General features: G+C 37.8%; 1 protein-coding gene across 2 annotated transcripts in view; it reads right to left on the bottom strand.

Moving 5' to 3' along the window:
* Nucleotides 1-13,061, bottom strand: part of STK38L (serine/threonine kinase 38 like) — an 84,966-nt gene that overhangs the window by 22,844 nt on the left and 49,061 nt on the right. For both annotated transcript variants that reach the window (XM_047867824.1, XM_047867823.1), the window contains 2 exons: nt 10,383-10,527; nt 6,805-6,856 (listed from right to left, as the gene is read on the bottom strand). In XM_047867824.1, the coding sequence (XP_047723780.1) occupies nt 6,805-6,856; nt 10,383-10,516 (186 nt within the window). In that variant the 5' untranslated portion in view covers nt 10,517-10,527. The remainder of the gene's footprint in view (nt 1-6,804; nt 6,857-10,382; nt 10,528-13,061) is intronic.

The raw sequence follows: 13,061 nt of genomic DNA, 5'->3' as shown, positions 1-13,061 counted from the left end.
GTATTCTGATAATGAATTTTACAGTCAGGCAATCTACTTTGCTTCACTTCCCTAATTTCCAAGGCTGTTCTGTGACAACTACGGCGACTTAGGACACCAAAATAATAAACAGCATGTTTCCATAGAGATTTGCTTTTGACAGAATTTTTTCTTAGATAAATTTTAATAAACTCCTTGAGATTTGGCACACAACTTCCTAAAAATATGAAACTGCCAAAAAACATAATGATTACATGAAGAATTCGTTAAAATATTCAAGTCAGTAATTTCATAATTCACTCTCTAAAAGTCACCAAAAAATAACTGCCATTAATAAGAAACATTATGAAATACCTGAAGGTGACATTTGGAATAGGCATTTATCTCATTGTTCTAAACCTCATTTTTCCCCTTACCAAACAAAACTCTGTTGACATTCTGTTAGTTCCTAGTTGAGGCAACATACAGTGGGAAATAAACAAAATCAAAAAAATTAAGCACCTGTTCATCTTCAAATGAACTCTACCAGGCTTTCAGGAATTCCATTCTGAAGAAAAGGCAAGTCAAATGACCATAACAGCTCAGAAACACTGCTTTTTTTTTTTTAAGAATTTTTTTTTTTCAACGTTTATTTTTGGGACAGAGAGAGACAGAGCATGAACGGGGGAGGGGCAGAGAGAGAGGGAGACACAGAATCGGAAACAGGCTCCAGGCTCTGAGCCATCAGCCCAGAGCCCGACTCGGGGCTCGAACTCACGGAGTGCGAGATCGTGACCTGGCTGAAGTCGGACACTTAACCGACTGCGCCACCCAGGCGCCCCAGAAACACTGCTTTTAAACACAGTACAAGGTATAACCATTGAGTAGTCTCTTACTACTCCTGTGTATATCTGCTTTCAAAAAGGTATGGCAAGCTATCAACTGGGAATCTGTAAATGTGTATCCCCAGTGCAATGGAATTCTGATACTTTGAACAAAGTTAATCTAAGAAGATGAAATCCGGAAATGATGTCTTCATATCAATGGTGGAAAGAGTGAAGATTTCTTTTTGTTCAAAAATGCTCCTTCAGTGATTTTTAAAAAATAATCGAAATACTAATAAGACAAAAAAGCCCAAAAATGTAGCTTGTTTTTTTTTTTTTTTAAATGTTTGTTTTTCAGAGAGACAGAGAGTGTGAGTGGGGAGGGGCAAAGAGAGAGGGAGACACAGAATCTGAAGCAGGCTCCAGGCTCTGAGCTATCAGCACAGAGCCTGATGCGGGGCTCAAAGTCACAAACTGTGAGATCATGACCTGAGCTGGAGTCAGATGCTTAACCAACTGAACCACCTAGGAACCCCCAAATGTAGCTTGTTGTAAGACTATAATTTACCACCCCCCCCCCCCCCGCCCCCGCCTCCTGTGTCCCTCCAGGAAAAAAAAAAAAAAAAAAAAGACTATAATTTAAAAAGGCCACATGGTGGCACTATAGTATCATGTCTTTCAAAGCAGCAAGGAGGGTTGGGGGGGTTAAGTATATAAATGAATAAATGTAAGAATTGCAGAAGACATTCTGGACTGTTGACTTTATGGACTATAAAATGTAGTAGAGTTGGGTGTAGTTTCAGAAACTTGTCTAATCTAAATGAAAAAGATGATCTCATTACATACTTTAATAAACTGTGCTCAAAATCAACAGAAGAGAGGCCACTAAAGAAAATAATTTTCACGGGGGCGCCTGGGTGGCGCAATCGGTTAAGCGTCCGACTTCAGCCAGGTCACGATCTCGCGGTCCGGGAGTTCGAGCCCCGCATCAGGCTCTGCGCTGATGGCTCAGAGCCTGGAGCCTGTTTCCGATTCTGTGTCTCCCTCTCTCTCTGCCCCTCCCCCGTTCATGCTCTGTCTCTCTGTCCCAAAAATAAATAAACGTTGAAAAAAAAAAAAAAAGAAAAGAATTTTCACTAATATTTGATAGGTCGTGTAATGCAGCAAGCAAACAATGTTTATATAGTTTGGGGCACAGCTGTTTAATGGCAAAAAGGGAAAATTACAAGTATATAGAGCATACAATTTTACAAAAATGGGACATACCATTGTGAGGTTACTTTTAAAAACAGAAAAATGAAAAACCTATTTCATGATCTATTAGTCTTAAAATCAGTGTTGCAGTCTGGAGGGAGCTGAAGCAGCTAGTGTTAAAAAAATATATTGGTGATATGATGAGCAGAGTAATGTATAGAATCGTTCAATCGCTATATTGTACACCTGAAACTAATACAACACTGTATGCTAACTATACTGGGAATTGAAATAAAAAACTTAATAAGCTAAAAAATATATATATTGATGAAAAAGCACATTGATATATCTGTTCATGACTTGTGTAGATTAAACAGCCTTGAAAAACAAGTAACATTTTTGTGGTAATCATATCCTTTCTCACCAAACAGGACAACAAAATCTGGAAACACATTTAACATTTCATGGCTCCCTTTAAAAGCAGCTTAAATTTGTCTGTTTTGGTTTTCCATGAGAGTGAATAATATTGCGTGTCTGATGGTAATTCTTAAGTAAGATGAAATTAGACATACATCGTTTTCTTCCTTTCTCCATTCCTTTTTAAATGAGTGTTCCCTGGGGTGCCTGGGTAGCTTAGCTGGTTAAGCATCTGACCCTTTATCTTGGCTCATGTCATGATCTCAGGTTCCTGAAATCAAGCCCCACATCCGGCTCTGTGCTAACACAGAGCCTGCTTGGTGTTCTCTCTCCCTTTCTTTCTGCCCCTCCCCAAGCTTGCACACTTTTTCTCAAAATAAATAAATAAACTTTAAAAAAAAGGGGGGGTGCTCCTCAATTCCTCAAACTCTTGATCTGTGGGATGTTCAGTTTTTATATAAGATAGGGTACACAGAAGTTCCGAGATAGGAAAGAGTTCAGTTGGCAACTTCAATTCTGCAGAGACATTCTACATGATCACATTATATGGTTTATTTTTTACAAATAACTTTCACAAATTACTTCACCAAGATTTTCTATTACAAATGAATTAGGGATAAATATTACTTTTCATTTTAAAACTAGTTTTTTTTAATGTTTTATTTTTGAGAAAGAGAGAGACAGAGACTGAGCAGGGGAGGGGCAGCGAGAGAGGGAGACACAGAACTTGAAGCAGGCTCTAGGCTCTAAGCTGTCAGCACAGAGCCCGATGTTGGTCTTAAACCCACAAACTGCGAGATCACGATCTGAGCTGAAGTCAGACACTCAACCGATTGAGCCACCCAGGTGCCCCTAAAACTAGATTTTTAGAAAACAATTTTATTTTTAAAAAATCCACCCCACATAATGATAGCTCCAACATATTTTATATTAAGGATAAGAGAGGATGTCTATTTTATACAATTTGACATAATCTAGGACCTAGCATGGGCCTAATGATAAGCATTTGTGGAATTAAAATATCTTCACAGAAAAATGTTAGAAATTTTATAGTTATTAAAGGGTACTATTTGTAGGTATAAATCATATCACACTTTCTACAAGTTCTTTAGAAGACTTTAGGAAAATAGTTTTTAGTTTTTTTTAATGTTTGTTTATTTTTGAGAGAGAGAGAGAGAGAGAGACAGAGTGGGAGTGGGGGAGGGATAGAGAAAGAGGAGACACAGAATCCAAACAGGCTCCAGGTTCTGAGCTGTCAGCACACAGCCCAACATGAGGCTTGAACCCACAAACCATGAGATCATGACCTGAGCTGAAGTCAGACACTTAGACACTTAACTAACTGAGCCACCCAGGCACCCCAAAAATATTTCTAAATGTATTCAGCACTTCCTGGTGCAGACCAGCAGTTGCAAACTGAGAGTTACAAACTGTATTCAACCTCGAAAATATTTGATTTGGCCTGCAAGTTGTTTTTAGGACACTTGAATTATTTGCCGATATTTTAAAAAGCAGGTGATTTCACATAAAAGTCCAGATTTCCAGTTTCTCCTGAAAAACAGGAACTTGGCCACACTCGGCCAAAGTGGCAGTCACTCCCCCTTTGATAGACATCAGGTCTCTAACTTGTCAGCATCCACCACTGATGCCAGTCATCAGGGGACATGCAGAATTGGACTGGTGCTCCTGTTCTCTTTTAGTAAAGTGAAAGGTGGTATGTCTCTATCAAAATATAAACGCGGAGGACCAAATATTTTAGAAAGAGAAAAACAAAGAATCTATTTCTTTGTGGAAGTGAAAGAATATTCTTAGGAGTTGAATATGCAGATAAAGTGTGTTGGGTCAAAAGAACATATAACCTAAGATGTCGCGAAACCAAGCCGGCCAGCTTCCTTCATTTGTGTTATCTGCTTGGCCCCTGGGCATCTGTTTTTATAATTTCTCCCTCTAAATTCTGAATTAGGACCTTATGCTTGAGATTTCTGTATCGATATAATGATGTACAATGTACATTAATACAATTATAATTATATGATTATTAAGGATAAGAAAGTTATTAATACTAATAAATGTGCGGACAGATGTGCTTGGCCTTATTTTTTCTCTATAGGTTATAATACAGATCGAAACCATTACCTTTCTCACTTAAAGTGTAAAGGATATAAATTAAATGAGTTTTTAAAATATTATAGTAATTTTACATAAATAATTTAGATTTTCTAGGTTGAGTCAACTGATTAACAAAGTAACCACCTGTAGTACAAATCATTAAATATATTTTATTTCACTTAAACATTTCCAACAGAAAAATACAGGTAAAGTCCTAGGAAAGGTACAGGGAAGATTAAATAACTGCTTTCAAGTCATCATTTGTTAGACTGCTCTTTGAACATAGAATTTCCTTTCTGATCATTGAAACTGTTGAGCAAATTAATCTAGGTTGTACCCCCCTACTGCCTAGAAAATAAGCGTACATCGCTCAGTAAGCTATCCCAAGGCTAGCCTTTCCACTACATGGTGTCAGTTTACCGTGCTCTTTCCTCTACTGCATCTTTCATAGTTCATTGTTCTGCATTATTTTATATGTATTTATTAATTCTTGCGTAAATCTACCTATTTTTTTTAACATTCAAATCAACTGTTACCTCTTCCCAAACCTTTTCTGATCCCCTGAATTAGGTGGGGGGAAATCCCTGTATTTTTTAAAGTTTGCCAGAATCTATCATGTATACGTATATTTATATACACACATACATGGTCTCTCCTTCCAGTCAGTAAACTCCTCGAGGGAAAGGTCATTGTTCATTTATTCACGAACTATTTCTTATAGCCCCTGCCAGCTCTGGAGGTATGTAGCTGAGTAAGACATTATGGAGTTTCCACTATGGGGAGATATTTTAGGCTGCCCCATGGACACAGACACATGGACACATTAACATTCTGTTAATGCAGAATGTGGGAAGAGTACCCCAAGATATTAGGGAAGATTTCCCAGTGGAACTGAGGCCCAAAGCGAGACCCAGAGCTTCTTAAAGAATAAGAGGAGTTGGGCAGGAGTAAGGAACTTCTAAGTGGCAGAAAAAACAGATGAAAGGTCCACAGGCAAGAGTGTGGAAGTCAAAGTAACTCAATATTGGTGGTCAGCATGGAGGTGGGTGACAAGAGACGAGGTGAAAGAGACAAAGCAGAGGCCAAACTGTGAGGGGTCTTGCACATTAATGTTCAAGGGTCTACCCTTATCTGAGAGTACTTGGGAGCCCATGAAGGGTGTTAAGCAAAAGAGTGATGTGATCAAACTTGTTTTTATTTTTCTTTTAAGTTTATTTATTTAAAGAGAGAGAGTGCATGTGTGCATGAGAAGGGGAGGAACAGAGAGGGAGGGAGAGGATCCCAAGCAGGCTCTGCACTGTCAGCCTGAAGCCTGACGCAGGGCTGGATCCCAGTAACCAGGAGATAATGACCTGAGCCAATATCAAGAGTCAGCCCCTTAACGACTGAGCTACCCAGGTGCCTGCCTCTCAAACCTGTTTTCAGACAGGAAACTCTGGATAGTGTATGCAGAAAACCTGGAAGTGGGAAGACACCAGCTGGGGGCAGTTGTTCTTTAAGTGAACTACACAGTAGTCTGAAGTAGAGTAGAGGCAGGTGCCTGGATGGCTCAGTTGGTTTAGTGTCCAACTTTGCCCCGGTCATGATCTCATGACTCATGAGTTCAAGCTCAAACTCGGTATCAGGCTCTCTGCTGTCAGCGCAGAGCCTGCTTTGGATCCCCTGTCCCCATCTCTCTCTCTGCCCTTCCCCCATTCACGTGCTCTCTCTGTCTCTGTCTCTCTCTCAAAATAAATAAATAAACTTAAAAAAAAATAAAGTAGGGTAGAGGCACTGGACTAGAGAACTAGAGGGTTTTAAGATATATTCAGGAAAAAATGTGAGAAGATTTGGCAATTCACGGATTCTTCTTAGAGCCCTCTCTTCTTGTTCCATGCTCTCAGGATACTATAGATACTGTTCACTAAATCTATATTCTTGGAATTAAAAAAAGCTGCCTCTTTAAAGATCTCCATTATAGCAACAAAGAAGACCATATTCAAATGATGAAATCCATGTTACCTAAGTTATAAAATCATCTGATATCAATAGAGGACAAAGACATGGGGTTGCCATTATACAGTAATTAGTCTTTCCCTCCCCAACTTTCTTGAGATATAATTGACATAACACAAGCTTAGAGCGCGATGGTTTGATGCACATATATATTGTAAAATGATTACCACAAAAAGGCTTGTTAACATATCCACTGCCTCACATAAGTAATTTTTTTTTTTAGTGTGAACATTTAAGATCCGCTCTTAGCAACTTTCAAGTATAGAGTACTGTTACCTACAGTCACAGTAATTACAGCTAACATTACCTCTTCATCTGCTAATCCTTCTTCTTCCATGGCCACTTCTAATTTCTTCTGCCTTTTCAAAGAAAAAATAATTTAAATTTTAAATACATTCCTAACTATTCCCATTTAAGAAATGTTCACTTATTTATTTGAGTTTACCCCTTCAGTTTGCTATGCTAAAAAAAAAAAAAAGTCTTTAAAGATGAATCAAAATAATCACTAAGAATAGTTTTCTTTCTCAAAATTAAACCCAACCCAGATTTCAAATCACTTTCTCATACTGGCCAAATGAAAAATTTCCTTCTTAATGCTGCTTAAATCAATGATTAGCAAAGATGACTAATGTTCTAATAAGGAAAATCTGTTATCTAATATTCAAACCACCAAAATCATTAACATTTATCAATATTTATATTGGAAGTATATAAAGGTAACTATAGTGACTAAAAGTATAAATATTTAAGGTGGATATCCCTGTTTGAATCCCAATTCTAATAGCTTGTGTTAAGTCCTTCATTGTGTTAAGTGAGCTTGTGTTAAGTGAGCTTGTGTTAAGTCCTTCATTTCAAGTCTAAGCTTGATTTCCTAATCAGGAAAAATGTTCAATGCAATTGAGTGTATTTTATTCTAATTCTTTGAAAACTGGAGTCATAAATGTACATAAAAAAACCCACTAACCACCAGAACATTTGCTTTTCTAGGTATAGTCAAGTTCAGGTACTCATTATTTTTAAATGACACCACTGAAGTAAGTTAAACTAAGCACTGTGGGGATGGGGAGGAAGGCGGGATGAATGGATGAATTAAGTCACTAGGAACTAGGGAGATGGCTCTGATACAAATTTTGCAGCTCATTTCCAACAGAATATTAAGCATTTTATTTCTATCATATTGGTTTTTCCTGAATATGAACCTGAGAGTACTCTTCCTAATTGGTGTTGGACTATGTTAGAATAGGACTGACTTTCCAAGATTTAACTACATGGGAGAGTATCTAAGGGTTGAGGATTGAAATCATCAAATACATTTTTTAGTATTTGTCCTTTACGATAATATGTCTGAAGGTAGGCGCTTTCCTAACCCACCATTCTATGGAAAATTCATAACAAAAATATCTAAAGCCTGTTCATAGATCAGCACCCCAATGGCAATGACACGTAATGACATGTTCTCTGCCTACTTCGTCAACATTTGTAATAGACATCTTGGTGCTTATCATACTGATTTTAATCTTTTATTTACACACTGTTCTTCTAAGCCCAACCCTTAGAATGGAATAAGCTCTGTGCCTGCTACCATGCCCCTCTGGGCGCTGCAAGGCTGCTTGCTGAATGATTTTGAGCTTTCTCCTCTGTAGAGAGAATCCACAGTGTAAGGGACCATTCATCTGGGACGGCCTATCAATATACAAGCAACTTCACTCTTCTGTCACATCTCTACTGTCCCCTTTCCTCAATCCTTGCCAAAACCAACTCTTCATGAAATTATCCCTGACTCTGGAGAGAGAGGCAGTAGCCTTTGTACGTTTCCACCATATCTAAACGAGAAGACCTGTGACTTCCCGTGCACCTTTCAAAGAAAATAGTTTTCATCCTAAATGCTCTGATGTTTTGTTCTGATTGGTATTCTATTTGGCTTATGTATTTATCCAGTTAGTTAAGACTTAAAAATTTATTACATGTAATCCTAAAGTCCAAGCTTTTAATAAATACAAGCTGACTGTTTAATATGATTTCCATGGCACCAAGCTGCAACTGCCTTTTTTTTTTTTTTTTTTTTAAGTTACAGCAGATACTTTTATTTTTACTTTCCTTTGTTTGGAAATAGAGGGCAAAACTGAATTACTCAAAGATTTCATCAAGAAAAGACAACAAGCCTTCAAAATTCTGATGCATAACTTAAGTGTCTGCTTCCTAAAAAAGTAGTCTTTCTTTCCCTGGTTCTCTTCCACTTCATTTACTCTCCTTGGCGACTGGATCATTTCCAGAGACTTTCATTGTATTTACAGTTAATGTAATTACTCATATGTTTGCATTCATTTCTAACTGATTGCGTGGTCTCTATTTGTGTCGACTTTTTGGCGTTTCAGCTTTGCTTTTTCCCTCGCCTTATTTTCAACTGGGGTTTTGTTTTCCTCATTTCATTATTTTCATTTCATTAGTTTGGAAGTTACAAACTCTGTTAGTCTGAAATGAATCAATCTTTACCCCTCTGTATGTCGTATCTCTATCATGGAGATACACAGATCTCTAGCAACACTTTAATTCCACTGACTTCCCTCCTGACTGAGAGCCTATCATTGGGAAATATTTTAATCTACTTTAAAAAATGTATAAGACTTTATCATCATTGTTTTTTTTTTCATACAATTTGTGTTGAGATTTATCCACACATTTATATTTAGCTCTGTTTGTGATCACTTTCCTTCAGCCTAAATTGAATCTTCTGGAAGTTCTGCCAATGGTGAACTCTTAGTTTAACCTGCCTCTGCTCCAACCCCTTTCTTCTCCTCCTTTAGGAACTTTGGTTAAAGATATGTTAGCTTTCCTCACTCTGCTCCATATTTAACTCTCCTTCATATGCTCCTACTCTGTGTCTCCACTTGACTTCTGAATAATTATTGAAGTTTTATTTTCTAGTTCAATTCTCTGTTCAGCTTGTCTGATATGTAGTTAGACCTATCTGACATTTCGTCTCTGGCTAGTCGCCACTTCTGTCAATCTTTCTCACTTCTAAATTCTATTCTACTGTTGTTGTCATGATCCTAATTCAAGCCTCCTTTCCACACGCTGGGACTACATCATTAGCCTTTCCTGTTCCTTCTCTCTCTACCCACAATCCATTCTGTACATCACAACTAAAGTACTCCTCTAGAGAAACACCCATGATCACGGATTCTGTTCAAAAATCTTCAAGGCTCTCTACTCCCATGAGGATATCTACATTAACAAAGCAGTCAAGGGTCCCAGGAAATGCTGAAATCCAGCATGAGCTAAACTGGCTCTTGCTTGACCCAGCACTGAAGGTGATTTCTTCTGTCTGTAATATCCTTCCTCCTGCTCTTTTATCTCTTCCTTCTCCCTTTTCTGCATGTATGATTAATACTGTTCCTTAAGAGCTCTGATAAATGCCACCACCGTTTATGAAGCCCTCCCAGTTGCTTTACTCTCTGCCTTCTTTGACCTTCTCTTAGTGATGCTTCTCACTGTCATGTAATATTTATGTGCATTACCTGCCTTAATAGAGTTTTCTGAAGGCAGAATAACACGTCATTAATGTTTTTATTCTGCCACCCTCATCCCCACTATACATGCTTTTGGATTAGAATTAATTATTCCTATAGTATAAGGATATATTATAATTTCACAGCTGGGAATGTTTTATTTAAAATATCATTGACATGTGATAGAAGGATATGGGTGCAGAGGACAAGAAACCATTCTGTTAAGATAATTAGAGGCACTGTCAGTAGAGGAAACCTAAAAACAGCATTTGGACCCACAATATTCATATTATTAATGGACAATGTGTTTACACTCCACTTGCAGCCTAAGAGCTTCTTAAACCAAACAGAAAATTCTGATTAGCCTTTACTATACCTGGTCTCTCTCTCTTCATGCTGTAAAATTAGATTGCTGTAAAAATTCTCCAATGTGAGCTTGGCCACAGTCACTCTTTCCCGGGTATGGTTGCTCATAGGAAAGGAGGCTGCAGTCCCTGCCGTCATTGCCATAGTAACAGACACTGAAACAACATATAAACACAAATCGTTCAGTAGAAAAACACTTTCTATCCCTCATAGTAAACTCTGGAGACGGTTTAATTCCTACGAAGCAAAACTTTACCGCGTTAAAACATCCAAGTTTTCCACATTATAAAGAAGACAGTGCTAGTAAAGAAAGAGGAAGATACACTATTCCAAAGCAATAGAAATTAATTTTGTGTTGGCAAAACCAGGGATGAATAAGAGTAAGGAAGCACCAATCCACACACAACATGGACACATTTTATACAAAAGGCTGTAGTCAACAAGCATTCAGAACAAGAAAGGTTCGATGTATTTTGTTGTTGTTTTATTGATCACTGCAAAAAAATCCACAAGATTTGGCTAATACATATGCCTGCACTCAATGTTAAGTCTCCTAAGAGTTAATGTAGTTCAGCTAAATAGCAAGAAGCAACTTCTAGAATATAAATTCTATGAAACATGAAGCGGTGGATCAAATATGCACACAAAATCAGTCTGAAGTAATTCTTATGTATATGTTTTATGGGAAAACAACTTTTCAAAACAAGCCCCCTTTGGATGGAGTTCAGGGTGCCCTATTTCATTCTGAATTCTGTCATTTCAAATAGCTCTATAACAAGGTCCAGTATACGTCTCCAGACTATAAGGTCCATTTCATTTTCAAATGATACTCATTTGAACCAGGCAGAAAACAGAAATGTATGAATCAAGCCAGGTGACAACAGGGATGTTCTGTGGCCTTAACTGGGCCTTGCGGTCTACTTAGTCACTCAAGTGCCATCTCTGAAAAACCACCAGGCAAGCCAAACATAGTACTGGTTTGAAGAAGATAATTGGACAATTAGACAAGATAAGGAATGTAACAAAATGACTGCTTCACAGGGGGCACAGACTGAACTGTGATGGCTGCTACCAGTGGGTGGCACCGACCATAAGAAACTTGCCTACTACAGTCTACATCTGGACCAAAAAAGACTAGGATGGTTCCATGCATTAAGGAGGTTTTTGCTGATCTGGATGGAGATCATAACAGACCTAGAGAAGATGCAGACTGCCAACAGTGAGCATCCAACGTTGCACTGTTAGCTGGAAAGTATTCCCCCAACCTACACCCCAACACCCACCTCTCCCTAATTACATGAAGATACAGACCTCTGTGTATGGATTTGAACGGCAGTAGACTCCAGGGATAATGGAATGGACCAAAAGACCTTTCTTGTTCTTCAACATCAATCAAGTCAAGTGCAGGTTAATAGTAAGTTTACCTATGACAAATTCCTAGTTCTACTGCCCTCTTATTGGTTTTACATCTCAAGGTACTACAAGAGTCTTAAAGTCATTATGTCCAAATACAACATTATTATTTTAGCCTCACAAACTTGTTCCTCTGTGGACTACTCTAAAGATTTTTAGAACAACAAGTTGATTGTGTCACTTGTTTAAAATCATTCATGTCTCTTCACAGCCTACAGCAAATCAAATTAGCTTTGCACGATAAACAAAGGCAACTCACATACACTGAATGGTCGTGCCTATCAGGAATTTTGTGATATTTTATTCACTGATTTCTCCCCTTTTCCTCCAGAGGATTCAAGAGAGTGGCACTTTCTATGCATGACTGCATTTCCTACTTACAACAGCCCTGCAAGGTAAAGAACTGAAGCTTAGAAAGGTCACATGGCACGGCACCTGGGTGGCTCAGTTGGTTAAGCGTCTGACTTTGGCTCAGGTCATGATCTCGCAGTTCATGGGTTTGAGCCCGCATTGGGTTCTGTGCTGACAGCTCTGCTGTCTGGAGCCTGCTTCAGATTCTGTGTCTCCCTCTCTCTCTCCGCCCCTCCCCCATTCGCACTTTGTCTTTCTCACTCAAAAATAAACATTAAAAAAATTAAAAAAAAAAAAAAAGATGTAATGAATTTAACTCCAAAACCCAAAGGTGGATACCAAGTAATGAAAAACAAGTTCCATATGTATGGAATGTATGTGTATGTGTATACACACACACACACACACAAAACTATATAATTTGATCATGATTAATAATACTTTCCATTCTAGTTATACATACATACCTGCAAATATGTATACTTTGTTTAAAAACCAAAGCAGAGCAAAACCTGTGTCTACTCAACAACTGGCAAAGTATTGAGCACACAGTAGGCATTCAGTAAATGATGATAACAACTCAACTCTAATGGATTTTAAATTATATTTTCACATATAATAGTTTCCTTTGGATTAAAAACTACAGAATCATTAGTGTTATGTTAACGTTCAGAAACAAATCCTACTTGAGGGATACAATTACAGAAAAAGCAAATATCCCACCCCTGATCTCAATTAAATAATATCTTTTAGAAAGTAGCCTTAAAAAGAAGAAAAAATTCTTTCCTTCCAGCCAGACAAAATAGGCCTTAAAAATTCCAAATTAAACAAAACCAAGAACAGAAGTGACCAAATTATTACAAAGAATGATCTAGATGAGTGGCACTTATTATATTGCAAATTTATTCCTCTAATGGATTTAACA

The sequence above is a fragment of the Prionailurus viverrinus genome, chromosome B4 (assembly GCF_022837055.1).
Source record: "Prionailurus viverrinus isolate Anna chromosome B4, UM_Priviv_1.0, whole genome shotgun sequence".
NCBI classification, from domain to species: domain Eukaryota; kingdom Metazoa; phylum Chordata; class Mammalia; order Carnivora; family Felidae; genus Prionailurus; species Prionailurus viverrinus.
Note: the sequence above shows the minus strand (reverse complement) of the source record. Positions and strands in the feature narration are given on the sequence as shown.